General features: G+C 34.5%; 1 protein-coding gene across 7 annotated transcripts in view; it reads right to left on the reverse strand.

Annotated features, from left to right (window-relative positions):
• The window catches only part of ANKRD17 (ankyrin repeat domain 17), a 163,183-nt gene that overhangs the window by 17,248 nt on the left and 118,083 nt on the right, over positions 1-27,852 (reverse strand). For all 7 annotated transcript variants that reach the window (XM_032334553.1, XM_032334558.1, XM_032334557.1 and 4 more), the window contains 12 exons: positions 26,666-26,777; positions 26,340-26,485; positions 22,252-22,394; positions 21,507-21,720; positions 20,827-21,002; positions 19,559-19,721; positions 17,170-17,265; positions 15,565-15,681; positions 5,563-5,734; positions 3,956-4,403; positions 3,329-3,484; positions 1,165-1,314 (listed from right to left, as the gene is read on the reverse strand). In XM_032334553.1, coding sequence (XP_032190444.1) covers positions 1,165-1,314; positions 3,329-3,484; positions 3,956-4,403; positions 5,563-5,734; positions 15,565-15,681; positions 17,170-17,265; positions 19,559-19,721; positions 20,827-21,002; positions 21,507-21,720; positions 22,252-22,394; positions 26,340-26,485; positions 26,666-26,777 — 2,093 coding nt within the window. The remainder of the gene's footprint in view (positions 1-1,164; positions 1,315-3,328; positions 3,485-3,955; positions 4,404-5,562; positions 5,735-15,564; positions 15,682-17,169; positions 17,266-19,558; positions 19,722-20,826; positions 21,003-21,506; positions 21,721-22,251; positions 22,395-26,339; positions 26,486-26,665; positions 26,778-27,852) is intronic.

The raw sequence follows: 27,852 nt of genomic DNA on the forward strand, positions 1-27,852 counted from the left end.
CTACTCTTAAGATATTCTGAAAAGCAATCAACTGCCCTGACATGCCACTGTATTTTCCAAAGGGATAGTGACTTTTCAAAAAAAGGTCATTTTCCTACCATAAAATACATTAGTTAGAGAAACGACTATACTCAAAAGCCTATGTAATCCATGATGATACTGTAAAGTCAAACAGCTGATCAAAGTTAAAAGCAATATAAGTAAACAACAACAACAATAAAAAAAACTGAGTAAGAAAACAGTATTTTATTTTAAATCCTGGTACCTAAGATGACCCCATCTATGACTAATCTCTATTAGTAGAACAATTTTTATAATTCTTCTGGGAAGGTGTCTCAAAATGCGAGTGGAATCTTGATAATGCTAACAATGGCCATAAGGTCAAACTTCAGGATCTTCAGGAAGATATCTGACTGCAAGGAAAGCCTTATGGAAACCCTAAGGGGGAAATTACTCCTAAAGGGTATCTACTTTCCTTTTCTCTAGATAAGGCAGGTTGTGACTGCCCACCTATCCCAGGAGAGGGAAAAACAAGATAGGAGAAGAGGTTAAGCACAAAACAGAAAGGGCTACCTGCTTCCTCCGAAGTAGGTTATAGAACTATTAGAATCTGCAATGGGGCACCTGCCTCTCACAACCAAACTTATGATTTCTTAGAATATCGTATGTTTATTTTAAGAGTATTCAGGAATAGACATATTCAATACAAGACAAATATCCACTACAGATCTCTATCTATGGCTGAGTTCATATTCTAAGGATACAATCTTAGAATAATAAATTTCAAAAGCCAGTAAGGGAAGAAGGGAAACTTATTGCTTAAAAATGGGTGAGAAACCTATTCCCTCTTAAAAAGTCTCAATAAAATTTTAAGAATGCCATATGAAAAGTTTATGTAAGGAAAAGATTATCTAAACCTTTCTCTCTCACACACACATACACACACGAAAAATTCTTTTAAAGCACTTTAAAATATTTCACAAGAGCACATGAATTAGAGGAAAAGAACTGTAAAGGTTATCTTCTCTCATTCTAATCGAATTCCCATTTTAAAAAGTACGCTATTAAATACAAAGATCCACCAGAAATTCAAAATACTTGTACTTCATTAAGGTACAGTGCAATAAAACACAGAAGGAGAAAATATAAGAGACAAAGTTTTGCCTTATAGTTATTATCCGGTCTCCTGTCTTGTCTTTCTGCTTATCAATATCTATGTGTGCACCAGTGAACTCCCGGATAGCATTAATATTACAGCCTCCTCTTCCAATCACTCTGGATATCACAGTTGACGGAACAGATACTTTCTTTGACCTGTTTAAAAGTTGCAAAGATAAATTAAGATTATCATTAGTATCAGCAGTTATGATTAAAATATGAGGAAAGAGGCTTGCTAAAATACATTTCTGTAAATAAAGAATAAATTATTGCTGAGTCAGCCTCTATCTATTCTTAGTTTAGGTGATAAAAGGCAACTAACAGTGACAGCAGAGAGAGACAGAGACAGACTGAGAGAGAGAGCACACAAGCACGTGTTTAACCACAGCTTTTCATCTCATTACCAAAAACGGGTTTTTTTTTTTTTTACCTTCATTTTTTATTAAGACTTATAAAGCACATACTGTGCAGACATGCACTGTGTTAATGCAAATACTAATGGCAAATAAGATAAACAGAGGTTCCTGCCCATATATATTGACTATGCAGACAGCAAGGGGGAAAGCCACAGCAGCATGCCACAGGCGCTCTAATAGGGTGTCGTAAAGACACACTGGCTGGGCACCTAATTGAGCCTGAGGAAACAGAAAGGCTTCTTGTGGGTATTTCTGGGTGTTTGACTCACATTCTTTTTATTGTCTAATATGTAACTGAAAGAATGATATTAAAAATGCATTGTTTCCTTTCATTCTTTTAGAGGCATTAAAATGATTATCCACCAACACTGGAAGCTTGCTAAAGGATGTTTAATGGTGTGAGGAAAGAGAAGAGCCTGCTCAAATTTCAAAAAGACAAAACCTGTCTTAACATTTGCAAAACTGCTTTACAGTTCTAAACATTCACACTTTAGAAAAGGTACATATACATTTCTGACCAGCCTAAAAATAGGATGCTTCTAAAAGAAATACAGTGTAATTCTCAATAAAGAGAATGAGCCAACTATGCTTTATTGAACAAGTACATTATTTATTTAGAATGGTAGATTAAATATTAAAATGTTACATTTTTTAAAAGGCTAGCTATGACCCCTGCCCTTTTATATACATAACTAAGTTACTTGGTAATTCCTTTTTTCTCTAAAGGGCAAAATAATCAGTCAGAGATCATTACTTTCAAATTAATTAAGAATTTCTTAGTATACCACAGTATAAAATACATGCAGAAAAACTGAATTACCTTACTTTTAGATAGATAGTACTCTAATGTTGCGATTGATTTTAGTTCAACAGAATGTATATACGTGAATGACTGTGTGTGTGTGTGTGTGTGTGTGTGTGTGTGTGTGTGTGTGTGTGTACATGAGAATGAATATAAGATAGAGACACAGAGACCGATGAAGATAGACATGGTGGTAGGGGGAGGCCTTGGTCAGTAATACGAAAAAAACAAAAACAAAAACAAAAAACCAAACAGTGCATTTTGGGATTAAGAGGAATAAGTTTGGCTCATTATAGCTCTTATTTCAAATATTCAAAAGCTTAAGTATTTGTTGGAATTTCTGGGAAGTTCTTTAAAATAGGCCATTAAAGATTTACAATAGATCCTCTTTGGTATCTTACTACCTTTTAGTTTGAGATACTGTTTTACTTTTTGAGACATAATTCAAAAAATCCCAAGCAAAACATAACCAAATATTTCAGTTCTAAAATCCTTTAAATAAAGGCATCATGTTGCTTAAAGACAAGAGCAGTTTAAAACCAATACTTACTCATTCTTCAAATATTTACAAGCATGTAGAAGATACCACATGCTGGGCTCTGAGATTACAAAACTGAGTAAGACACAATCTATCACCTTAAAGAATTTAAGTTAGTTCTCTACCAAACAGCAATACCTGGGAGTCCAGCAAATACCACAATCATCCTTGTAATTTTTTCGTGAAGTCTCTGTACTTTTTATGTAAAATCTCCTCATTTTAGAAGTACTAGTGCCTACTTTTTTTTTTTTTTTTTTTAAATCTAAAATATGGTGTATGCTCTCTCTGTTAGCCAGATTCAGCCTTGGGCCACCAGTTCATATGCAACTTTTGGAACAGCTGAATGAATCTAACAGTAAGGTAAACAACACCTCACGTAAAAAGAATGAGAAAAACAAAGAAACAATCACTTACCTTCTTACAACTTCCTTCCATCCTTCCTCTCTCTTTTGTCCACGCTTAGGACTTGCTACTGTTAACTTCCCATTTGGAGAGGAAAGGGGAGATGGACCAGATTTTGTACAAGTAGACAGAGAATTACTGGTTACTTCATTGACAGTCTCTGACAATCTTTAACAGAGGGAGGAAAATAATTAAATATAGAACAAATATAGAATTTTAAATGATAGAGGCAACCTACTACATAATTTTGTTTTATTTATTTTTAGAATAAATACAGTAAACAAGTGAGGAACTTATTTCTCACTTTTCAATATTTAGCATAACATGAAGAGTCAATTAGAGGTCAAAATTAGCAGAGCTGAATTATAATGACCCCTAAGAAACCATAATCAATACTTGTCATGGGCTAAAATTTAACAACCAAAATAAAGAAGTTACACAGTAAAAATAATTTTCTCTTTCATTAACAAAAACTTCAAAAATAGCCTATTCTTCAGTTAAAATGAAATTGTGACTTCTTTAGCACAAAGATAAACCCTCGTTTTGCCAATTGTTAATTTGCTATTTTTACTAAAAAAATCAGCAACGAAGAATTTCATAATGATACTATAAATAATAAAAATGAAGATTAGAACTAACTTTATTGAAGCCTTGCCAGAAACAGATTTTCTCTCTTCCTTCGGAAATGTAACCAGAACTGATGGCTGCTTCTTGCTGGTCATGGTGGTGGTCACCACAGCAGGTGAATGATTGTCACTCTTTCGGCTGCTGTTGCTGTTACTGCTTTCATCACTGCAGCTGGAAATCCTCATGTTATCACTGTCCCCACTCTCACTGGTACTGCTGCTCTTGGACTCTCCGTTTACCTTCTCTGGCTGACTATATGAGATTGGTAGTGGATCATCAAATATAATCTGAACATTTTCTGGAGTAATTTTATTTTTCCTGTTTTTCCTCTTTGAACTGGTTGTAGTTATGGTGTTATTTCTTTTACCATGGGAACCTGCCAAGGTTGTCCATGTTGCAGATATACCTATGGTAGTAGTGGTTGTGGCACTTGGAGGCTCTGTCAAGACTTCAGGCTCATCTGTAAAAGAAGCCAATACCAGCAATACCCAATTAGCAAGGTCTAAACATTTTTAGAGTACATTTAGCTTTAAACACTTGAAGAACAATAAAGACAGGAGTTACTCTGTGACTATTAGAGGAAAAGTCATCCACCATTCCAACATTCATCAGTAATTAGATGGATATGACACCCATTATCATCTCTGTGCTCAAGTCCTAAAAAAATGCATAGTAAGCCATTATAAAATATATTTTTGGAACAATCTGGGAAATATGAATATGTACTGTATATTACATATTATTATGTTATTAAATTTTATGTGTGTAATAATAATGTTACTATGGTCACATAAAATAATGTTCTTTTTCTGGGAAATACATATTTAAGTATTTAGTGGTAATTTTGCATAGGGTGTCCAACTTACATGTAATCTGTTCAAAAAGAGAGGAAAAAAGATAAATTAATGTGTCAATGTTTTAAGAATCTAGGTGACAGGTGGTCACTGCACTATTCCATAAACTTTTCTATAGTTTGGACATTCTTCAAAATAAAAGGCTGGAGGAGAGGGAAATTACACTCACACACACTGCATATACATTTGGTGGTTTAATGGAAATGGTTTCTCATCACAATATCTTCGTATCAAATAATCCTTCAGTTAGAACCTAGTTGAAATAATTCCCTCATTTTAAGAAAAAAAAAATCTAAATATGGTTAGGACAACAAATGATACTATGGAATTACTCTTAATTTTTTAGGTATTATAAAAGGTATTGTGATTATGCAAGCACATGTCATTCCTAAGATATGTATTTAAGTTTTATAGGTACGATGTCAGGATGTGTGCAATTTACTTTCTGACAGCTTAGAAAATAATATGCATATATATTTAGAGAGAAAGAAATAAAGCAAATATGGTAAAATGTTTGTTTTAAAATCTAGGTGGAGGGTATTGAGGTATTCGTTTTCTCATTCTTCCATCTTGTCCTGTAGCTTTGAAATTCTTCAAAATAAAAAGCTAGAGAGAAATCAGTAAGTGAAAATAGTATGTAAGTACTTCAAGGGCTTAATGATTTAGAAATCTACTTTTACCTTAAGTTATTGATAGTTAAGGAAATATAATTTTGATTACAATGTATTACATGAATCAAATTAGATGGTAATCTAGAGAAAATACCTTCAACTTTATGTTTTTCTTTTTCTTGAGCAGCTTGGAGTTCAAAGTTCTCTTTATTTTTGGCTTCAATTTCTTCTAGTTTTCTTCTTTGTTCTTCCTTTTTCTTTCGTCTCTTCTCCTTTCTCTTTTCTCTTTTGGCAGCCAAAGCCAGCCTCCGGCTTTCTTCTCTTAACTGTGAAAGGATCAATAAAACAGAACTGCCTTGTAAAAAAAAGTTTTCACATAGCGTCATTTTATCATAATGGAACTAGAGTATCATAAAATTTGAAGTCATCTAGTTCAATTTATTGTTTGATCAAGATCATAGTCAAACCACAGTAAAGAGAAAATATTTTTAAATGTCAAGATCAAATTAATGATAAAAAACAATTTAATTTTAAAACGGGTGAATGATACATAATTTCTTAAGAAATGTATATATGGTAATCTGCTCCAATTACTAGAAGAAAAGAATACAAACTGTGGACAAGTGATCCCATTTATTGGGAAAGTAACCCTTTTATGTAGCTCTATTTGTAGAAACAGAAAAATGGTGAAGACGATACAAATCAAAGCTACTGACTACAGTGGGACTGGAAGGAGGAAGGCAGAAAGATGATGGCTTTCAATTTTATTTAATGTAACTGTTTATTGTTTCTTGTTTGTGAAAATGGTTACTCTCATCGTCAAAAAAATTAAGAACAGGTTTAAAAGTATAACATCTCTTAATAAGTGATGTTAACTATTAAATTCTCCTTTTTGATTCATAAAGGGAGAAAATCATCTTCAAACGGTTTCATTTCCATGTCTAAAAGACATTTTCAAACTATGCACTATGTACTCCCTGCCCATAATCCCATATTCTGTGTATTATGTGTGTGTGTGTCTTTGTGTATTTTAAATATAAGTATCAAAACAATGACAGTTTATAGAAAATATCACAATATCCTAACTAATAAAACCAGAGCTCAAATATGGGCTCCAAAGGCAAATCAGACTTCATTTCATTTTTTAAGTTTTTTAAGTCTTTTGCTTTTGCTAGACATTTCTGCCTTTTCAAATTATCCGTGTTAGATAGCCAGGTTTTGTCCACCTTGAAAGTTTTTACACCCTCGGGCAGTGCACCATAATTACATTCTCTTGCATGAAAGAAAAATCTTTTGTCCCTGAAAAGAGGAAAAATCAAAGAGAATCTGCAGAACACTGATACTTTCTCAGGCAGAGGGATTTCAGGAAGAATACAAATGGGATGCTAAAGATCAAAAAACTGTCTGCATGGAAGCCCTGGAAAGTTTTGCTAGTCTTCCAGAAGTACATAAACGCCAGTCTGAAGACCAGTAAAAGAGCAGTTTTTCACCTTACAGAAGAACTGAGAAGAAAACACTGATGACTTCACTCCCTTACTACACAGGAAAAGGAATAATATCTGACTGAAGCCATATGAGAGAAGGAAGCAAGCATATGTGACTCTGCTCATTGAAGCCTTGCTTAAATGGAGCTAGCTGCCTGCCCTCAGGAATTGTGCTTTCTCCCTTCTCAACTAGAGTGAGGGTGTCCTGTCTGAACCTGACTTTGACAGAATGAGTAGGTTAAGTGGAGGGGGAAAGAAGGAGTAGAAGGGGGGTGAAAGGTATGCCAAGAAAAATGTTTTCAAAGCAATTGGGGCCAAATAAAACATTTTATCTATATCCTGTCTGTACGGACAGAAAAGCCTTGAAAAAGGTATACTAGCGATCAAAATAACCAATGAAGTTTAAGACTTATGGTTAAGCAAGGATGGATTTTTGGATTTGCTGGATTTTTTGTCTGGTGGTAGAAGGTCATTTTGACTGGTATCAAGAGGAAAAATAACTATTTTAAGAATAGCAAAATTTAAATCAGAAAGCAGACCCATTTGGTCTAGATGTGGGTGGGGGTGATGGGCTAAGGTAGGTTCTAGTTTATAGGTGCAGTTGGGTCTTAGGTATGCAGGTGCCTCAGGCCTTAGAGAGTTAAGAGTGGAGGACTGTCTTTGACAACAGTAAATCTGGGTTATTGAACTCATGGTATAGGAGTTCCGCCCTAAAGGCAAGGTATTTTCTCCCTAAATCTTAAAGTTCTATGGCTAGTATCTGGGTAATCCCATAGATGTACTAACCCTTTCAACTCACTAAATAGTGGAGCACAAATTCAGAGGTCCCAGGAAAACTATTTCTTTCCAAAGGACATTATTTCAGACCACAGCTGTAAAAGAAGGTATCTATACGAAGGTATCTAAAAACTTAAGCAGAATTAGAAATATAGATACATATTTATTAAGAGGTACCATAAGTTTGCAGGTATATGAAACCAACAATTAGATGAGATCACCAAAGGGAAAAAGTTATTAATTACATGAATGTGTATTTTTGTGTGTGTATTATATATATAGGAGGGGGATATCCAATATTTAAAAAGAAGAGCAAATGAAACTTTAGGAAGGCAAAATCAGATAAGAGGAAGAAGAGTTTTATGAAGGAAAGTGATCAACACTAGTTAAGTATCACAAGTATGATTACGAATTGAAAAGAGGTAGCAAAATTCGGCAGTTAAGATGCCACTGGTGATCCCTGCTGTAGTTAGTTCGCTAGAGCAGGAGGGGAGTAGGCAATTGATCCTGGGCTGAGAATTAAAAATTGAAAGTAGAGTCAAAAAGCATAGATTATTCACTTATATCTGGAAAAGGCAAAAAAAAACCCCACTAAATTTGAGGTAAAGTTTCATTATAATAGTTACCTTGATTATGTAGGCAGAGGATAGGAGTTAGTGCAGCTGCAGACACTAAAGATAAAAGAATATGGAAGAGGTGGTAACAACTGATAAAAGATCCCAAAAAGAACAGATGAAAGCAGAATAAACCATGAAGTCTGGAGGTACAGAAAACAGGTTTAGAAATTCAGTCCACATCCTCTATTTTCTCGCAAATGACCTCATTTCACTTCCAGGGGAACTGCTATATTGAGACTATATGGGGAAGGGGAGAGTTCTGAAGAAAAAAGTCAAAGTTGTAGAATAACCACAGGGTGAAAAGGAAAAGGCCCTAACTCAAGCGGTGATTTCTAATTGAGGTTTCAGGAAGCAATGTGATTTTGAGAATCAAACTTTTTAAGATGAGAACTTAAGAATCTGGGGAGAGGCAGTCCAGACTAAAAAAATGCCATCGTGTATTTACATAAATGAAAGTAAACGAGATATGTGAGCAGCAGAAAACAAACAATAGCGAGTGATGAGCCTAGAGAAGTAGTAAACTGGGAGGACCTGAATGTTTGGATTTTCCCGCGCAGACAATGAAGAGAGACTGACAGTTTGTAAGGAGGGGGTAAGGTAATCCCACCTGTGTATAAGAAAACTATGGGAACTGTGGAAAAGCTACAGTGGAGAAGGATTAAAATGAAGGCAAAAGGTGAAAGAGAAAAATCCTTGTTTGTAAGAAGCCCACTGCAATCCTTCAGGTGACAAATGGTAACTGAGAGGAGAGGATGGAACAGAGGCTCAACTGCCGTAGCTCAAATGAAAGGGATGATGACGATGACAGTAATATGGTTTAGTACGTGGAGCGTCTATACCAGGCACTGGGTTAACTTACTGCATGAATTCATTTGCTAGATAAGGATAAGTGAGCAGCTGAAAGTTACAGCAAGACTTCATTACTGACTCATGAGTAGTGATACCAGTAACAGAAAAAGAGGTTAGGGAGGATCAGGGGAAGGGAAGGGTAGGATCCAGCAAAAATTTATTGTTAATTTGCTATGTACTAAACATGGTTCTAATCTTTGAACTAATCAGTAAACTAGACAAAAGATCCCTACCCTCGTGAAGCTTATAAAACTCAACATTTAGTTGGGGGCAGGGCACACAGATGACAAACATAATAAGTCCATTACATAGTCTTCAAAAATGTGTTAAATACAATGTAAGATACTAGAGAAGGGGAAGACAAGACAAGTGCATATATGGAGAGAGATAAGGAGTTTTGATTTTAAAGTGATTTTTTTTTTTTTTTTTTTTTTTTGAGAGAGAGTAAGTGAGGAGGTGGAGGGGCAGGGGCAGAGGAAGAGGGAGACAGAATCTTAACCAGGCTCATCGCACACAGGGCTTGATCTAATGACAAGATCATGATCTGAGCTGCAATCAAGAGTTGGATGCTTACTTGGGGTGCCTGGGTGGCTTAGTGGGTTAAGCCGCTGCCTTCGGCTCAGGTCATGATCTCAGGGTCCTGGGATCGAGTCCCACATCGGGCTCTCTGCTCAGCAGGGAGCCTGCTTCCTCCTCTCTCTCTCTCTGCCTGCCTCTCTGCTTACTTGTGATCTCTCTCTATCAAATAAATAAATAAAATCTTTAAAAAAAAAAAAAAAAAAAAAAAAAAAGAGTTGGATGCTTACCTGACAGCCACCCAGGAACCCCAAGGGGTTCTGATTTTAAATAGGGTGGTCAGTGTAAGCCTCACGAAGGTAAGGCTTACGTGAACATCTAATAGATTTGAAGGATTTCAGGCAACAGGACAGCAAGTGCATAAGCTATGTAAGCAGTTACAAGTCAGAGTTGTGGTTCTGGGGTAGGCAAAGCTCAGGAGTTGACTTTTGGACACAAGTATGAGATCTCTAATTGGTATCCAAATGGACAGGCTGAGTAGCTAGTTGGATATGAGACTGAAGTTTAGGGAAGAGGTCTGTGCTATACATATGTATTTGGGATCAGCTGGTATATATTTAAATTTAAGAAGCAGGATGAGATGACCAGTGCAAGAAGATGTTCATATAAAGAGCTAAGGGGCTTGCCAACTAAGGGAAAGAAAAGGAAGAAGTAGCAAAGGAGACACAGAAGGACCTTTCAGGGAGATAGGAGAAAAACCAAGCTAAGAGTGTATAGAGCAATAAAGGTCAAGTGAAAAGAGTACATTAGGTGTTAGTGGCTTAGTGAGATAAGAATGAAGTGGCTACATGAAAGTCACAGGCGACCATAAAAGCAGTTTTGTTGAGATTGTGAGAGTTAAGAGCCTGACAGAAGTAGATTCGAAAAGGGTGAAGAATTCTAGGTGCCTGGTGGCAACAGTTGGTTGCGCGTCCTTGGTTTCACCTGGGGTCTTTTTTTTTTCTTTTTTTTTTAAAGATTTTATTTATTTATTTGACAGAGAGATCACAAGTCGGCGGAGAGTCAGGCAGAGAGAGAGAGAGAGAAGCAGGCTCCCGCTGAGCAAAGAGCCCGATGCGGGGCTCGATCCCAGGACACTGAGATCATGACCCGAGCTGAAGGCAGCGGCTTAATCCACTGAGCCACCCAGGTGCCCCTCATCTGGGGTCTTGAACTCAGTCATGTTATTGAGCCCTGTGCTGGGCTCCACAGTCAGCATGGAATCTGCCTGGGATTCTCTCTGCCTCACTTTGCCCTTCCCCCTTATGCTCTTCCTCAAATAAATCAATCTTTAAAAAATAAATAAATAAATAAATAAAGATGAAGAATTGGGAATAGCCAAAATAAGACGACTTTGCTGTTATTGTTTAGCTGCAAAGAGGAGCAAAGGAATGGGCTTATAGCTGAAAACTGGGGAAAGGGAGTTGGAGGAATCAAGGGGATTTTTAAGTTTGGAAACAAATCTCTTAAGCTGATAAGAATGACCCAAGAGAAGAGAAAAAAACGATACAGGACAAAGAAAAAATTGCCACAATGTTTTTGAGTAAGGGAGACCAGACCTAGTTCACTAGATGGACTGGTTACAAAAAGTTTACTTAGTAAATGGGAGGAAGAATATGGATAGAAATTCCTGGGTAGGGAGACCAGGGGGTGGGGAAAGTCTGACAATTACAAAGTCTTACTTCCGGAGCTTCAGTTCTCTCACTGAGGTAGAATGCAAGGTAGTTAACTGAGGGTGAAGGAGAGGATATATTGGAAGTCATGGGATAAAAGAAAGTAACAGTGGTCTAAACAAGTGGGAGAGTGAAATAAATTAGGGAAATACAGTATAAATAGGCAGCATTAAAGAATTTATTGTCACCCATTTAGAGTAAAATTCATCATCAGGGTTGAATTTTTTTCTGTACATTTAGTTACTAGGGTACGTATGGGTAAGAATAAGAAGAAAAGAGTAAGGAACAGTGTAGGGGGTAGGATAAATGAATCCTACAATATACTGATAGGCAACGTCCGAATTGTTGGAGGGAGAATTCAAGAGGCAGTATAGCTGAAAAGATGATCAGAGAATGAAATGTATAAAATTAAGATTGTGGAATAGGCATATTAGAAGCTTCAGGTGATGGCAAAAAAAGCCAACTGAAAATGTCTAATAGAAATATTTTTAAAATACACTATACACGCCCTAAAAGGTAATTCAAGTTTACAAGGAAAAAAGTAGGGGAAGAAATAGTAGGTAATAAAGTCGAGGGGTGAAACAAATATATCAAAAATGCAGACCAATTAATATTCACTAAAGATGCTAACAGTTAGCTGTTAATGCCCTAAGAGAACAAGCAATTAACTGACCAGATAAAATGCTCCAAAGCAAGGGCTCTTCCACATAATAAATGCTCAGTAAATAAATGTTTGCTGAACAAGGATAAGGGAATCTGATAAATATAATGGGTAGTATTTTCAACAGCAGTTTTTACAAACCTATTGACCCAAATTTTCAAATTAGAAAGGCTGACCAAATAATCACTTTTATATAAGCAATGAATTACCTATACAGAACATTCAACTTAGACCAAACAAGACCATCTCTGTTTCTAATCAGATATGGTGGAGCCAGAATACACTGTGTTTCAAAGGGGCAAAAAAAAAGTGTATTTTCTCAGATATAAGTCATAAGTAAAAAACAATGAACCAGACAGACCCTATGAGATCTCAAGCTGATAATTTTTCAAATAGGAATACTGCTCTAGAGTTCAGGAGAGAAGAACCTCCTCTGTAATACAGAATTTTATCTCTACACTGCCCTCATTTAAACTGTTTATAAAGTATCTGTGCATGAAAAAGAATCAATTTACATCTAATTAGTTTATGGTTAAGAATTATTTATCACTTCGAGTTTTAATAGTGTGGAAAAATATGCAATGACATTTGAAAGAAGTTTCTTTTAATTTGCTTTAAACCTGAGGTTCTTGAAAGCAGGAACATCAAGGTTAAGAAATATTGCAAAGAATTCAAGGAAATGACATTTGTGTCGCTGATAATAGTAGGAGAATATTCTAGAAGTATTAAATTTAAAATATATTGACCCAAGTGAAGAAACTTATTCTATAAAAACAAAATCACCCAAATATAAGGGAATACATGTAAGGATTTTTACTGTAACATTTGTAGTGACAAAAAAAAACTGTAAACAAACTTTCTATGGAGTATATTCTACAGTTAAAGCACTATCAACTGCCAATATCAATCAATTACTGAGCGAGGGAAAAGCAAGTATTAATGTGTTCATAGGATTCTTTAAAAAAAAGTACACCATATCCGTATGTGTGAATATGCATTTGCCCAAGAAATACCTACTGACCGCCTATGACATGCCAGGCACCATTTTGTGGTACATGCATTGTAGTGGTAGAGTCTAACAAGATAACTAAATAAAATACAGTATTTAGAATGTTACACAGCGAAAACAGAGAAGGGAAGAAGAGTAGTAAGAGTGTCTGTGGAAGGGAGATTAAAGTAAAGGCAAATGAAGGGACAATTAAGGCAGAAGGCAGAGTAAGAACAAAAAGAGGATAGTCAGTATGGATGGAACAAAGTGACCAAAGTAATAAAAAAATACATACATATGGTCAGGGAGGTGTAAGAAGTATCACGAGTGGGCAGATCACATACATTCTTAAAAGGTTTTATAGGTAATTGTAGAGGTGCAGACTTTAGTTACCATAATGGGTTTTTAATTTTAGTTAAATATTACAATGGTGACACAGTTTTTTCTTTAGTTATCTTTGCATATTTCACAGTTTAAACTGAACACATTGTAATAAAGAAAAAAAAAAATGAAGTTGACTGAGAACAGATATCTTCATAAAGATGTCTCCTATAAATTGCTTCCTGACTGTATAATCTATAGGTATGCAATAAATCCTTAGGTGCATTTAATGTAATGTACAAATATCAAGGCATGAAAAAATTAAAAGTTTTATTTAAAAACAGATATCTATGTCTCAGCTATAGAAAGGATGCAGATTTATAAAAATGCAAAAAAGAAATAGTATCATGAAACAACTTAGAGTCAGGAGAGTTCTAAGATGTAAAAATAGGAGAGTAATGATAAAACAGGGTATTATAGTACTTTAGGAAGAAAGAATAGGAGGTAGTTTATCTTTAGTTAAGAGTGGAACCCGGGGCACCTGGGTGGCTCAGTGGTTTAAGCCTCTGCCTTTAGCTCAGGTCATGATCTCAGAGTCCTGGTATGGAGCCTCACATTGGGCTCTCTGCTCAACGGGAAGCCTGCTTCCCCCTCTCTCTTTCCTACTTGTGATTTCTCTCTCTCTCTCTCTCTCTCGCTCTGTTAAATAAATAAATAAACCTAGGAATTCGGAATGAAAAAAAAGAAAACAACAACAACAGTAAAAACAACAGTAAAAAACTGGGTTCAAACCCTATTCTAGTTTAAGCAAGTTACTTAACTTCCCACAGATGTAAGTTTCTCCATCTGAAAGAGGAAGGTAGTAATGTTTTTTAGTGAGAAAACTAAAATAATACATATTTTATCATACCACTTGGCACTACTATATTGCTTGTATTTAGCAGGCTTTAAATAATTAGATAAGACAATATAAAAATAGGTAAAGCAATAGTTATAATGGTTATAAATATCAATCTCTCAATGTGCTTATATTTTTTAAAAATTTCAAAATGACGAAAAAAGCTAATTTGTTTGATTAGAATTTAAACCAGATTTTTAAGATTTTATTTATTTATTTGACAGACAGAGATCACACGTAGTCAGAGAGGCAGGCAGAGAGAGAGGAAGGGAATCAGGCTCCCTGCTGAGCAGAGAGCCCTATGTAGGACTCCATCCCAGGACCCTGGGATCATGACCTGAGCTGAAGGCAGAGGCTTTAACCTACTGAGCCACCCAGGCGCCCCTAAACCAGATTATTTTAAATGAAGAACCTCCAATATTAAATATATTTTCTAAAAAATAAGTGTAGCTTCACACTTGAATTAGAATAAAATCTTGAAATAATTCATTTTTTGTTTATGTAAGTTGAAATTCATAGTTTAACGTAAGTCAGCAAATACAGTAAAAAAGGGAAATTACTGAAGTCAAAAAAGGTTAAAATTATCACTATATAGCCTTTATAAATTTAATAGTACTTTTAAGTTTGATAGCAGTTAAAAACTTTTTACAGCATTTTTAACCTTTTTATAAAAGATCAAACATGGCAGAATATGTATTCCAACTCCTTTTCCTGCTGTGATTACTATCTGTGTTACATTCTAGAATACAGACTCATTGATAGGAAGGGGGAAAAAGAGAGCTACAAGACTGCAAAACCAAATGTTGTCTGTAGTATTTTACTCCCTGTGGAAATAGATGGGAATGATGCTCTGCCTGAAAGAGAAAAGTATAAAACAAATCATCCATTTAAAAAATGTACTCATTAAACATTCCACAAAGTGGCTGCAGTTCCCTGATTGGTTATGTGATGGTAATACATTTGGTACATCTGATAAATCAGTTGGCAATAAATTACAAAGTCTAGGATCAATGAAAGATCAATTTGGATGGGTATTAAGAGATCATTTGTTGATGTAAGACTAAACTTGATTATTGAGGTTAGGTTTTCTGACTTGCAGATCAATGCAACTCCTGTAATAAAATTTTGTTAATTTGATTACAAAGAAAGTTACCTTAATGATTTTTAAAGTAGTCATAATTCCCTCTAACTGAGCCAAACTTGGAGAAAAAAACATGTGCATTGGTTAAAGCAAGAACAAAATGAAATGAAACCAAAACACAACAGATTACCAATTAGGTGGAAGGCAAAAGAGGAAAAGTAAGAACTTTTCATATGTAAAGGTTACCATTACCTTTTCCAAGTCTAACTCCTCTAATAAAATGCTGGCATTTTTGTTTGCTTCAGCAGCCTGTCTATCTTTGGCTTGTACTATTGATTCCATACAAAGATGACACTTCTTCAGCATCTCCTAAAATAAAAAATTAAGATGTTTGCAGCCTCAAAAAACAATTCACATTTAGAGATATTCCTGAAAACACAATAGTTAAGGTACTTGAATGAACATAAGCAATAAAAATTAGTGGTAGGGCAAAAAAGGGTACAAATAAAATAATATAAAGGGTGCACATTTTTAAAGTTTATTTCTTTATAATCTCTACACCCAACATGGGGTTCAAACTCAAGACCCTGGGATCAAAAGTCTCATGTTCTACTGACTGAGGCAGCCAGGAACCCTGTTATGTGTTTTTTAAAATACACAAGCAGGAGCCTTTACTGTCCTTCAAAATAATATCCATTTGACTGGTACTTTGGAAACTAAAATTATTTACTCCCGACATTTCAATGGACAAATCATACAGCAAACAGAGTTGCAGTAATTTATGCCAGCTGGCTAATGGGCTAAAGGAAAAGGTCAATGTCAACAAAGAAAATAGGTTTAAAAAAATGTTAAAGAACTTTATTGGCAGACACTGTTCTCAAAGCTTTAAGCTTGGTTGTTACAACTTCATGTGCAAGCACGCTTAAAGAAATTACAGACATGGGTACTTACGTACTTTTCTCAGTGATTTCATTCTTAGAACACACTACTTAACAGGAAAGGGCTATTTCCCTATTGAGAGTAACACTTTATTTTTAATCTCCCCACCCCTCCAAAACAAAAAAACAAAACAAAACAAAACAAAACAGGAATGTTAATTATCACAGAGGAATGCAGAGGCAGGCAAGACAGTGAATTAGCTATGTAAATAAAATCCATGAAAATATAGTGCTCACTATTATGTAGTAAAAAGACATTTTGGGATTCATTGACCTCTTTCCATTTTCAGAGGCGTGTCTTAGGATTTTATTCAAACCTAAACATAAACCCCAAGTCAAAACATCACCAGGAGAATATCCCAATTAGACGTCTAATAGGATTTATTTAACCTTCTCTACTTTTCCTGCAAAAATTCTTGCTAATTCATTCTTAAGCTGACAATTACTCCAATACTGAAGACATTAAATTTTTCTTGCCCATGACTATGCTCAGTTTTGTTCAGGTATTAAAAAAAACAAAACACAAAACTACTGGGCTTGTTCCTCTCAGAAGAGACTATCAATTTGGATAAACATATACATAAATTATAATATGATGAATAATAACAATATTTGCTTTAGTCTGTTTAGTGTTTACATAAAAATTTAATTAGTTCAAGTACTATTAAAAAATAAAATTCTATTAGAGAAAGTTTTAGTGCTTCTTCAGGTAAGTAAATAATCTGAAGTATCTTTGAAATAGAGAAGTTCATTCTCAAATACTAGATCAATGAAAAGTGCTATAAGCCACACATTATTGCTTAGACTAAGGCTTTTTTCTTAGTGGGAGACACACACATAGGTATGTATATGTGTGTGTATGTATAACCAAATGGGATCCCTAGCTCATAGAGTGGGATGAGTTTAATCAGTGTATTACCTTATCAGTGATGGTTGCTATGTATCTCATACATTCAGAATCTGATGGAAACTGATTGACTTCTTTGACTAAGTAGCGCACCACCTTCACATGACCCTAAAAAATAGATACCAATGTCAGATTGAAAAGAGATTCTAAGAGGATTCAGTATATCTACAGTCTGTCTTATCTAAGATTACTTTGGCATCAGTGCCACAAAATAAAGTCTTAATTAGATATTATTTGCATTGTAAATGAAAAAGAGACAGACTCTGGTTCCGTTAAGTTAAATCTAGACTGTTCATCTTCATCCCACCCTCCCAAGTACAGAATAACCTGACCTAAAATTCTAAACAACAATGAATTAAAAAAAAAAATTAGTATGAAGAATAGTTTTTTTTTGAAAGAAAAAAGACAAAAACAAAACCTCGTTTGTTTCTAGCTACCTCATAAGTGAGCATCCTAATTCTAAGCATTAAAAGAGTAGAAATAACAATTTTGTTCTTTCAGATAAAAACTGAATGTACAGCACTGTACCAGAAGTGTAAAAGGAATAAAATACACTTTCCTAAAGCATGAGCTATGATTATAAGATTCACTGTAACACAGTTCACTAAGCTCAAAATCATTAGACCAGCGCTCAAGAGACTCTAACTTTATCCAGTCTACACTATTACTCTCTGAACACAACACCCACAAATTAGCTAGTCCAGTTAAACAGACCATGTTTAGTATATTTCTCTATCTCTTCCTTTCTATCTTTTTCAAATATTCCTATCTTTTAATGAATAGTTCAATGCCATTCGCATCATTCCTTGATATCTCACCAACACTTCTATAGTATTTAAATTATATGGGACACTCACACAGTTACCTGACTTTGTGTGTGGATCTTACCTCCCCAATTAAATTCTACATTTAAAAAGTACAACTGCTACTCTCTGTACAGCCATTACAGCTGCACATGTTAAGGTACAAAAAAAAAAAATTGAATGAATACAAACACTGTTCTTAAGGAACTAAGTCTATCTGAAAAGATAAGATATATGCATGTTAAGGAGTAATAATTACAAGGTAATTTTAGTCAAATGAATGACAAAAATAACAGACGGCAGAACTTCTACAACTTTTAGTAGATTAAGTATCTTACTGTGAGCTCAAATAGGATTGGAAGAGTTTCTGTAGAAGGGGAGATTTAAACTATACCCAAAGAATGAATCACTCTGAAAATGAGGAAAGACACAAGATTTCTGAGATGAGAACAAAGGTGATGTGAGAGACAGCAACAATGAAAAGACCAAGCATGGAGAAGACGCTCCATATCAGGGACTCATAATGGGAGATGAACTTGAAGAGCACTAGATTTATGGTGGCTCTGAATAACATACTAAGACTGGATTTCAAAGGATGCCAAAAAAGGAAAAGGCTCTAGAAGAGGATACTAACATATTGGAGAAGTTAGGAAGATTAACTTGATAACGATATATGTTAGCTTGCTTGGAGAAGAAGTAGATAGTCAATGATAAAGCGTAAGTTTGACTGGTGGGGAAAAAAACATACAGAATCAGTGTCTAGGTAGTCTAGAATACCTAGGGAAGAGGTGGTATAAAGTACAGGAGCCAGAGAGAATTAAAAGACAAAAAGGAGAAAGACGATTTTTTGCAATTTTATGTTAGAAGTTTTCAATACAACAAATCATTTGCAGTCTATCAAGGGATTTTACCTACCTGTCTCAAAATGATAAAACTCAAAATTATCAACTCTAAAATAGTAACCCAGTTTTCCCAGTAACAAATTTAAACTGTATTTAAGAGACCAATGAAAGCATTAAATGAAATTATCCACAGCTCTGTGCTATGCATTACAGGAAGAGAAAAAAAGTTTCTTTCACAAAATTTATTTCTATTTCTGAATGCAGTTCATTCCTTATTCAGTCATTTCAAAATACTGGTAGCTGGGTTTTCATTATTTATTTCATTATTTAATTCCCTAGTAATTAAAGCAAGTGATTATAAATAAAATCAATTTAAGTTGATTTTTCCCTGCCATACTATTATAAGAAAACATCCATCCATAAGTAATTAGTTACTCTTAACTGGATTTACATTTTGTGAAAAATTAAGTTTGCAACTAGATTTTGAAAATATTACTTAGAACAACTTTTTACAAGTTTACTTAGCTTTATTCATCAATATCAACATTAAAGGTTTTTCTGGGATACCTATATCTATCTTTCAAGTGTTGCCATCAATACAGAAACACATCAGTGTTTATTTGCATAGCATTTTACCACGTTCGACACTACTACTACTGTTAAATCCTAAAATAAGAGTCTTCAGTGATCACTAAACTATATACCTTCTAGCCTAAGTGAAAAACATTCAAGTGAATGAGGATGAAGGACTTCTACCTTCCTAAATGCCGCCATAAGAGGAGTTATCTTGCGGTTGTCTGCTGCATCCACGTCTGCACCTGCTTGCACCAATAACTGAACCACATCAAGATGTCCACCATTTGCTGCTAGCCACAATGGAGTGTTTCCCTTCTTGTTACGTACATCAATGTGAGCTCCCCTAAATCAATGACACAGATGTCGTTGTTTAAAATGAAATGGAATAACAGATAATAAAAATCAACTATAAACTCAGGAAAAATATTCTATGAAAGTGAAAAATTATTTATATTATCGAGGGACTAAAATACATGTTTCTCTCAAAATTACGAAGAATTTCTAATCATCAAATTTAAGTCATCAAGTTTAAAAAATAAAACAGACAAATAATTGCTTTTTTAATCTTAAAATTCCAAGTTTCAATCCTGAAAAAATGTGAATTTTATTTAGTGAAAAATAAAAGTACTTCCTGTTAATAGCATAATCAATACATTAAATAAACAGTATGCCAGAGACACAAACAGTATTCTATGAGGCACTTGTAACTATTTCAGGTTACTTGTATGCATGTATTTGTATTAAACTTTGGAAAAGAATGAATCTAAAAATAACATTCAGGTTTAGTACATGGTGGGCAACATGGTAAGTAAGACTCAAGGTGAATTAACAGGTGACAGAGCCACTACTAAATACTATTGCTTAGGACACCATGCAAATGTCTTTAAGACTGTTAAAGCAGGAAATCCAATTAAGCAGTCAAGTATCTCTGGAAGACTGGCAGGCAACTTCTGAGTGACTGAAAGCAGAAATTCTTCTGGATTGTCTGATACCATGAATAGTTCTACAACTGTTATTTAAAAGCCCTCACTGTTATTTAACCAAACAAGACAAACGAGAAAATCAACAATAAACTTTAGATTGCTGCTAGACTTTTAAGATTTCAAGTGATACTCTTTTTTGAAAACTCAAACTGTATGGGAGATGTGAACACGGGTGACAACAGCTGGATGTTCCAACAGCTTATTATAGTGCTTTAAGAGTATATACACACCCAAGACAGGAAGAAAAGAAGTATTTTTAGGTTATACTGAAATAAATCAGACAATGAAACGTACCTCTGGATAGGTGGAAAATAAAAGAAGTAGGTTTTAAAATAAAATAAAACATGCACTTGTAGTTCATGGAGGAAGTAATCACATTTACTTTTTTAATAATATAATATAACCAGACAGAATAGTAATCACTGGTACACGCAGTCATGTATGAAGAGTATGGTAACATCATACCTGCCAATGAGAAGCTCACAGAATTTATAATGCCCTTTATCTGCTGCTATGGTTAAAGCTGTATCTCTCGAAGAGGGCACTGGAGGGGCATTAACATCAGCACCTTTATCCAAAAGAACTCGGCCCACCTCTGCATATCCACCAGAGGCAGCTTCCATTAGCGGTGTGAGGCCAGTCTAGGTTTAGTGAAAACAACAACACCACCACCACGTAAGAGACTGAAAAGAGCTAAAATGTTTAAAGAACAATCTGGGGAGAACATGATATAATTGTTGCAAAAATTCACAACTAAATTTCAGCACTGACACCACCAGCCTGAGTTACAGTGTGATCTACTGAATGATATCCTACATAATGCCAATTTCTTGTGAAAAAAAAAAAAAAAAAAAAAACTGTGTAAGATGTAAGCATTTGGCATAACTGGTGCTAATAAATGCTTCCTCTTTTCTCTTTCATAATACTATGTATTTTCTAAGCTAATAGCCCTAGTGCCATTATTACCTATAAAAATTTATTACTGAGGTATTTTCAAGAGTGCTTGAGTACATAGAATAATTTCTGATTAAATACATGTAAGACAAGTTACCAGAAAATACTAAATTACTAATTAGCATAATGCTACTGTACACCTTAAATACTGAAGCAATAAATCCATGTATAAATCTCAGACTTTTTCTTACCTTAGCTCTGTGTTCCACATTTGCTTTTCTATCAAGCAGAAGACTAACCACTTCAGTTCTTCCTTGGAAGCAGGCTAAAGTAAGGGCAGTGTTCCGATTGGTTTCTATTTGAGCATTTATGTCAGAGCCCATGTCTAACAGGAGCTTAACAGCAGCTGTGTGCCCATTCATAGCTGCTAACATCAGAGGAGAAATGCCCAATTTGCTACCAGTTCTGGGGGTGGAGGTATGGGGAGAACAAAGGTAAAGAATATAAATTTCTATAGAATTCTATTTCAGGATTTATTTAAGATTCTTTGTTTTGCAGGATTATTTAAAGTAATTTTTCTCAGCCCTTGTATGTCTGTGAGATATGACCAGGACTCCATTAGAAATTTTTTATCACCTTAGAACTAGAATACTTTCTGTATCTCATTCAACATAATGACTTGGACTGAAAAGTGATTATTAAATATTAAGTTATTATTATGATAGATTTTCCATCCTAAAGCATATACTTTCTTAATAAAAACTCCTAAGAAAACTGTGCTTACTTTTAGTACCATTAGAAATACAGTAAGTGATGTTTTTTCAAGTTTATATCAAAGGTTTTAAGTATTTAAATAAAATTAAAAATCTCCCAACAGTTTGGATTCTAAATTTGTAATGAAGGCATTTCCTAAATATTGCATTAAAAATATAAGTGTTCTACAAATAGCTTATCATAACACTCTTAAGGGGCTTATAGAGAGAGAATAAAACTTGCCTAGAATTAATCTCAGCTCCTGCATTTAGTAATATTTTGATAATGTTCACATAGCCACCAGAAGCAGCCAGGCTTAGAGGTGTGTAATCAGAAACATTCCGGTGCTCTTTGTTTGCCCCTCGAGCTAACAATAGCTCCACCACCTGAAAAGAAAAGAGGAAAAGCTGTGTTTTCTTCTTATGGTGAAACAATTTGCAAGGTGTCCATTTCTGATTTCTTTATTTTTCTGATACAGCGTAGAAGAAAAAAACAGGAAAGTCCTTTTTTAATCCTTTGCACAAAATCAGACTCAAATGATAGCAAGAATTCTTAGAAGCAACAGTAAGCTAGCTTCTCAATTAAAATCCATTTTGAAATTGTTAAAATGACACGGTGTGTTCATGCATGGTCTGGATCTCAGTGTGTTGTGCAATACTATTTTAAAAATTACTATTTCTGTTACTCTATCACATAGCAGTAAAATAAGATTTTTTTCATTTATATATGTAAGTGTCTTTATGATATATTTTTAAGATTTTATTCTTTAATTTTTAGAAATCTCTACACCCAACATGGGCCTCAAACTTACAACCCTGAGATCAAGAGTCTCATGCTCTACTGACTGAGCCAGCCAGGTGCCCCTCTTTAAAGTTTTTTTTTTTTTTAATTTTTAACCAATAACTAAATGTTTAAAAACTTGGAATAAAGTTAATGCTTATTTTTCCCTAACATTTTATTATGAAAATTTTTAAACATACAGAAAAGTTCAATAAATTTACACATACTCACTATCTAGATTCTACCATTAATATTCTACTACACTTACTTTATCATATCTATTTGTTCATTTTTTGATACATTTCATTTCAAAGTAAATTGTAGACAGCTGCAATTTCCTTAAATACATCAACATATATATCATTATTAGAATATTACTTGTTTTCAAATTTGGGGGGAAAAATTTTTAACTTACAGCAAATGCTCAAAACTTCAGTGTACATTTACTCAATACTGACAAATGCATAAAGCTGATGTTATTTAAATCCCTGTTATTTACTCATGCCTCTTTCTCAGTCAATCCCACCTATAGCCTATTTTTATATCTACCTTAGATCTTCAAATAGATGAAATCACAGTGTTTGAGAGCCATTTCTGTGTTATTGCATAGCATACAAATCATACAATATACATCATACAAGTATACTAGAGTTTATCTTTTCTCCTACTGGTGAATAGATAAAGCAGTCTCTAGTTTTTGGCAATTTTGAATAAAGTTGCTATTCTTTCAGTAATATATTTTCACTGCTCATGGGCTCTATCTACTAGTAGAATTTCTGGGTATATGTTTAGTTTTATAAGAAATTACCAGACCTTTTCTGAAAGTCACTGTACCATTTACACCCCCACAAATAATAGGCGAGTCCTGACTCCTCCACATCCTTGGCAAGATTAAGCACTGCCAGTCTTTAGCATTTCAGCCATTGTAGTTGGGCTATGTGGTGGTAACCCACTGGGATCTTACTCTGCATTTCTGATAGCTAAAAACTGGTTACCATTTATTGAAGTACTTATTGGCATCTTTTGTCCATTATGCCATTTAATGCACAAAACAACTCTTTGACCCAGGTACACTAGTATTTTCACCTTCATTTTGCAAATGAGGCAGAGAAAAGTTGGATTACCCAAGATCATAGCTCTTACCTTGCTCTTAATACTAGTAAAATATCCTAAAATACTAACTGGGAAATAACAAATAATGTTAATGAACAGTGCTTTGTCTTAACATATACGCTGAAACTTTACTCATTTGAATAAAGCTATGTATGACCAATTTTAGATTATGACTTCTATCCATCACTTTTTTGCTTTTAGAGCCAGTAACAGTAGGTGGATTATGTGACAAGGTTATGAAAAACAAGACCAAAAAATGGCATTATGCTGTTTATTTTACAGAGAGTCCCTTAAACAAGAAAGTAAAAAACCCTAATCAAATTTCTAAAGTTATTAATTCCATTATGCAATGATAACTGACCTTAGCTATCTCTCAAAGGGAATGGTCTATTTCCAGAAAGTAATAAACACTCAATATAATTTAGTTTGTGATTTTTATAGTAAAATGAGTTTCCACTGTTTAATAACTTCAAAATACTTAACTGTTCCAATGACACCAAATCAAAGCAACAGAATGTTATAGGCAAAATTATTACCCTAAAAGACTTCTATATCTGTTACCTCATTTGTTACATTGTAGTAAGAATATATAAAGATTATAGTATGCTAGAGGCTTTAAAATTGCTTTGAAAGGAAAGGAACAAACTGATTTCTTTTTAACATTGAAAAATTTCTTACCATATAAAGCAAGAATTATTTCAAGCTATATAATGATTGAAAATTTCAGTTAAATCAAAATTTTACTTTTATTATATTCTAAAACCAAAATCTTTTGGTTTTATATTTTAAAACCTTAAGCCTTTACATTTCCAACTAAGTTTTTCAATTTAATGTTATTATTAATTTTAAAAAGTTCTGCCATAAATTCAATTTGAGATTAATGGAGATCTCCACACTTTCTGATGTGGCAGAGATTACCAAATCAAGCAGCATTTTTACTGTCAGGTTCTTTGTAGTCTCCTATGCAGAACATCTGTAGAAACAAGTGCATCTAACTGTCCACACATAAAATTATCTACTCCAAATATAAAGGAGCAAAAATCATATGTTTAAAAACTACAAATTGGCCAAAGCAAAAATTTTATGGGAAAGAAAGAAAAAGTAAAACAAAAAACTGTATTATGACTAGGCTCCAATTCTTTTTAATCCACAAGATAAAGGATCACTAACTTCTATCTTTCTATTCATGTACCATTTTATTGGATTTTCCATTCTTTCTGTGCAAGAATTATTCTATCTTTTAAAGAACTTTTATCTTCTAGTTTACTAAAAACTCTAGTGGGTTTAGCGGATTCAAGTTCAATACAGCCTGATATGGGGGGCGGGCAGTTTAAGGTGCACAAACAGGGAGGTAATAATCTACCACTTCACTGGCCAGAATAATTTTAGACATAGTATTTCAGGAGGGATACAGACATAATGGGTAGAACAGCCAGGTGAGAGATTTAGAAAAGGTATCTTCAAGCTAATAATCAAAAGAACAGGACACGCTTCAAATGGAGAACAGGTAACTGGAAGATAGAGACTCAAATATCTATAGATACAAGAGGATATAAAACCTCTTTATTAATTCAAAGAACAGAATTAAGAATAGTGGGGAAACTTAGGGAAGGCATAACTCAGGCTTGATAAACAGGAAAACTTTGTAACAGGATGGTGGAATAAAAAAAAGTAAAACATTTTTTAAGCTGAGTAAGAAAATAACCTGTATGATCTAGGATACTTCTTAAATCTAAGATTCAACAATATCCTAAATTGAGAAGTTGCCAGTCCACAGAGACAGCACAACCGGCTAATCAAAATCCTTACAACTAGATTTAAAAAATGGATTTAAAAAAATCAGGTTGCCCAGCTGATCATTAAATGCCAGCAGAAGACATACATGGCTATAGGCTATAAATCTTGGGCCTACACCTGATCACACCAGTGGTTCTACCCTACTTAAAAAATGAAAAGGTCATATAATCTCATCTGAGAATCTTTCTTTCAGAGTTGAGGAGTGGGAAAAATGAAAAGAACAACTAAAAATTGAATCCTCTTGATTCCCTACTAATTTTATACACCGAGAACAATAGAGGCTGAGCTTAAGTACCTTTCATGCCAGGTACTCTGGGATAGGAAAAGACAAGTGAATATAGTCCCTGCTTATCAGGAGTTTACTGATTTGATTCGAAATGGCTTAATCACTCCCTTAGCCTGAATGCAACACACAGGAATTCCCATGGCAGGTACTACTTTTAGATAAACATAGTAATAGATGTGACTTTTCAGATACAATGGCTTACGCTAATACAATGTTTGAAATTATGACCTATTAGCAAAAGGACAGTTACTGTGATAAATCTAGATGTCAATCCATTATTCCCATCAAATTATACAAGTTAAAATATGTATTTGCTAAACAGATGGGACAGATATTATACTGGGGAAAATGTTACCTCCTGTCTCCCCCCAGAACAAGCCAAAGATAACGGTGTGTCCTTGGTTCTTTCTGACTGGGCTTCAATGTCTGCACCATTGTCCAGCAATATTTCCACAACACCAACATGACCAGCTGTGGCAGCCAAGATAAGTGGAGTAAAACCTGGAAAAAAATGATCTTCTCACCACATGTTAAGCAAAAAAAAAAAAAAAAAACAAAAAACAAAAACCCAAACCCAAACTGCACTGTTTTTCATTATATCTATCACAACAGGGCTAGAAGTAGTATTTCTTCTCAGAACACAAATATTCCAGAAAAAACATCAACAAAAGTAAGCCCTACCTTTCTTGTCTCGGTGCTCAATACTAGCTCCTCTCTCTAGCAGTGTTTGTACCAGTTCCTCATGACCACCAGCACAGGCCAGTGTTAGCGCTGTATCATGATTACTTTCAGTCTATAAAAAATTAATTTTTTGATTAATTTTTAAAATTACATCAATTATATAATATATACTTAAACTAAATATAAACACATATGTCCCATTCTACTGTATCAAACATTTGGGTATTAAGTTATTTTTTTCATTAGTGGCTAACTTGTGATTTTGTAAAGGCTACAAAATAATATTTGAACTTTATGGGCAATTCTTAAACATGAAGGGATAAAAGTATGATTGTCAACCATATGCTATTTACAAATATAAGATTAAAAGAAATAGTGTTAGATTCACTTTTGCTTCTAGCATTAATGGAGTAGCACAGAAAAGATCTGTCTTCCTAACTCAAACAACCAAAAAGGAAAGGACGAACTACCTGAAATGATGGTATTTAGATAGGCATTGTGCAGCAGTGATTACCGAGGGTAGAAATGATTAAACTCAACTTAATGCCTGGAGAGTTTCCAGGCTGCTGTGCAGAGAGGGTACCTAAATACAGCCTGGCAATCTCCCTGAGTTGAGAAGACAGAGTCTGGAGCGGTCAATGGCTAGAATTCATGCGGCAGACTACTGGATAGGAAAGCAGGACAGAGTACTCCAGATATCTGCAGAGGGTCTTTGGCTGAGTCTTTCAGCTGAGTTCTGATTAGCATATGTGCATGAGGAAAACTGAGAGGCTAAGGAAAGACCACCAGCAGGCATAACAACACCCAGAGCTTACACAGGGCCAGCAATAGTTTGGTTCCCACCAGCCAGAGTAGAAAGCCCTCAAAACACACAGAATATCAAGTAAAATCCTCAGCAGTGGAGCCAAATTAGCTGTTCTAGGCCCACCTAAGAAAGCTGAAAAGCAAGCCCTGATACAGAAAAAGGGCTTCCAAGTAATTTAATTGCAGTTGAAAACAAAGCCCCCAAATACTTAAAGGAACAACAAAGAAAAATACATAGTATACAGAGTATTTTTAAAGACAAAGACTATCACAATTGAAACGTGATGATTTACTTCTGACTTCTGCTAATGATACTCTATTATAGTTTAAAATGCTTGTTTCATAAACTAAGTCCTCATACTTTTAGTACTCTAAACTTGTAC

Source organism: Mustela erminea, chromosome 2 (genome assembly GCF_009829155.1).
Source record: "Mustela erminea isolate mMusErm1 chromosome 2, mMusErm1.Pri, whole genome shotgun sequence".
NCBI lineage: Eukaryota > Metazoa > Chordata > Mammalia > Carnivora > Mustelidae > Mustela > Mustela erminea.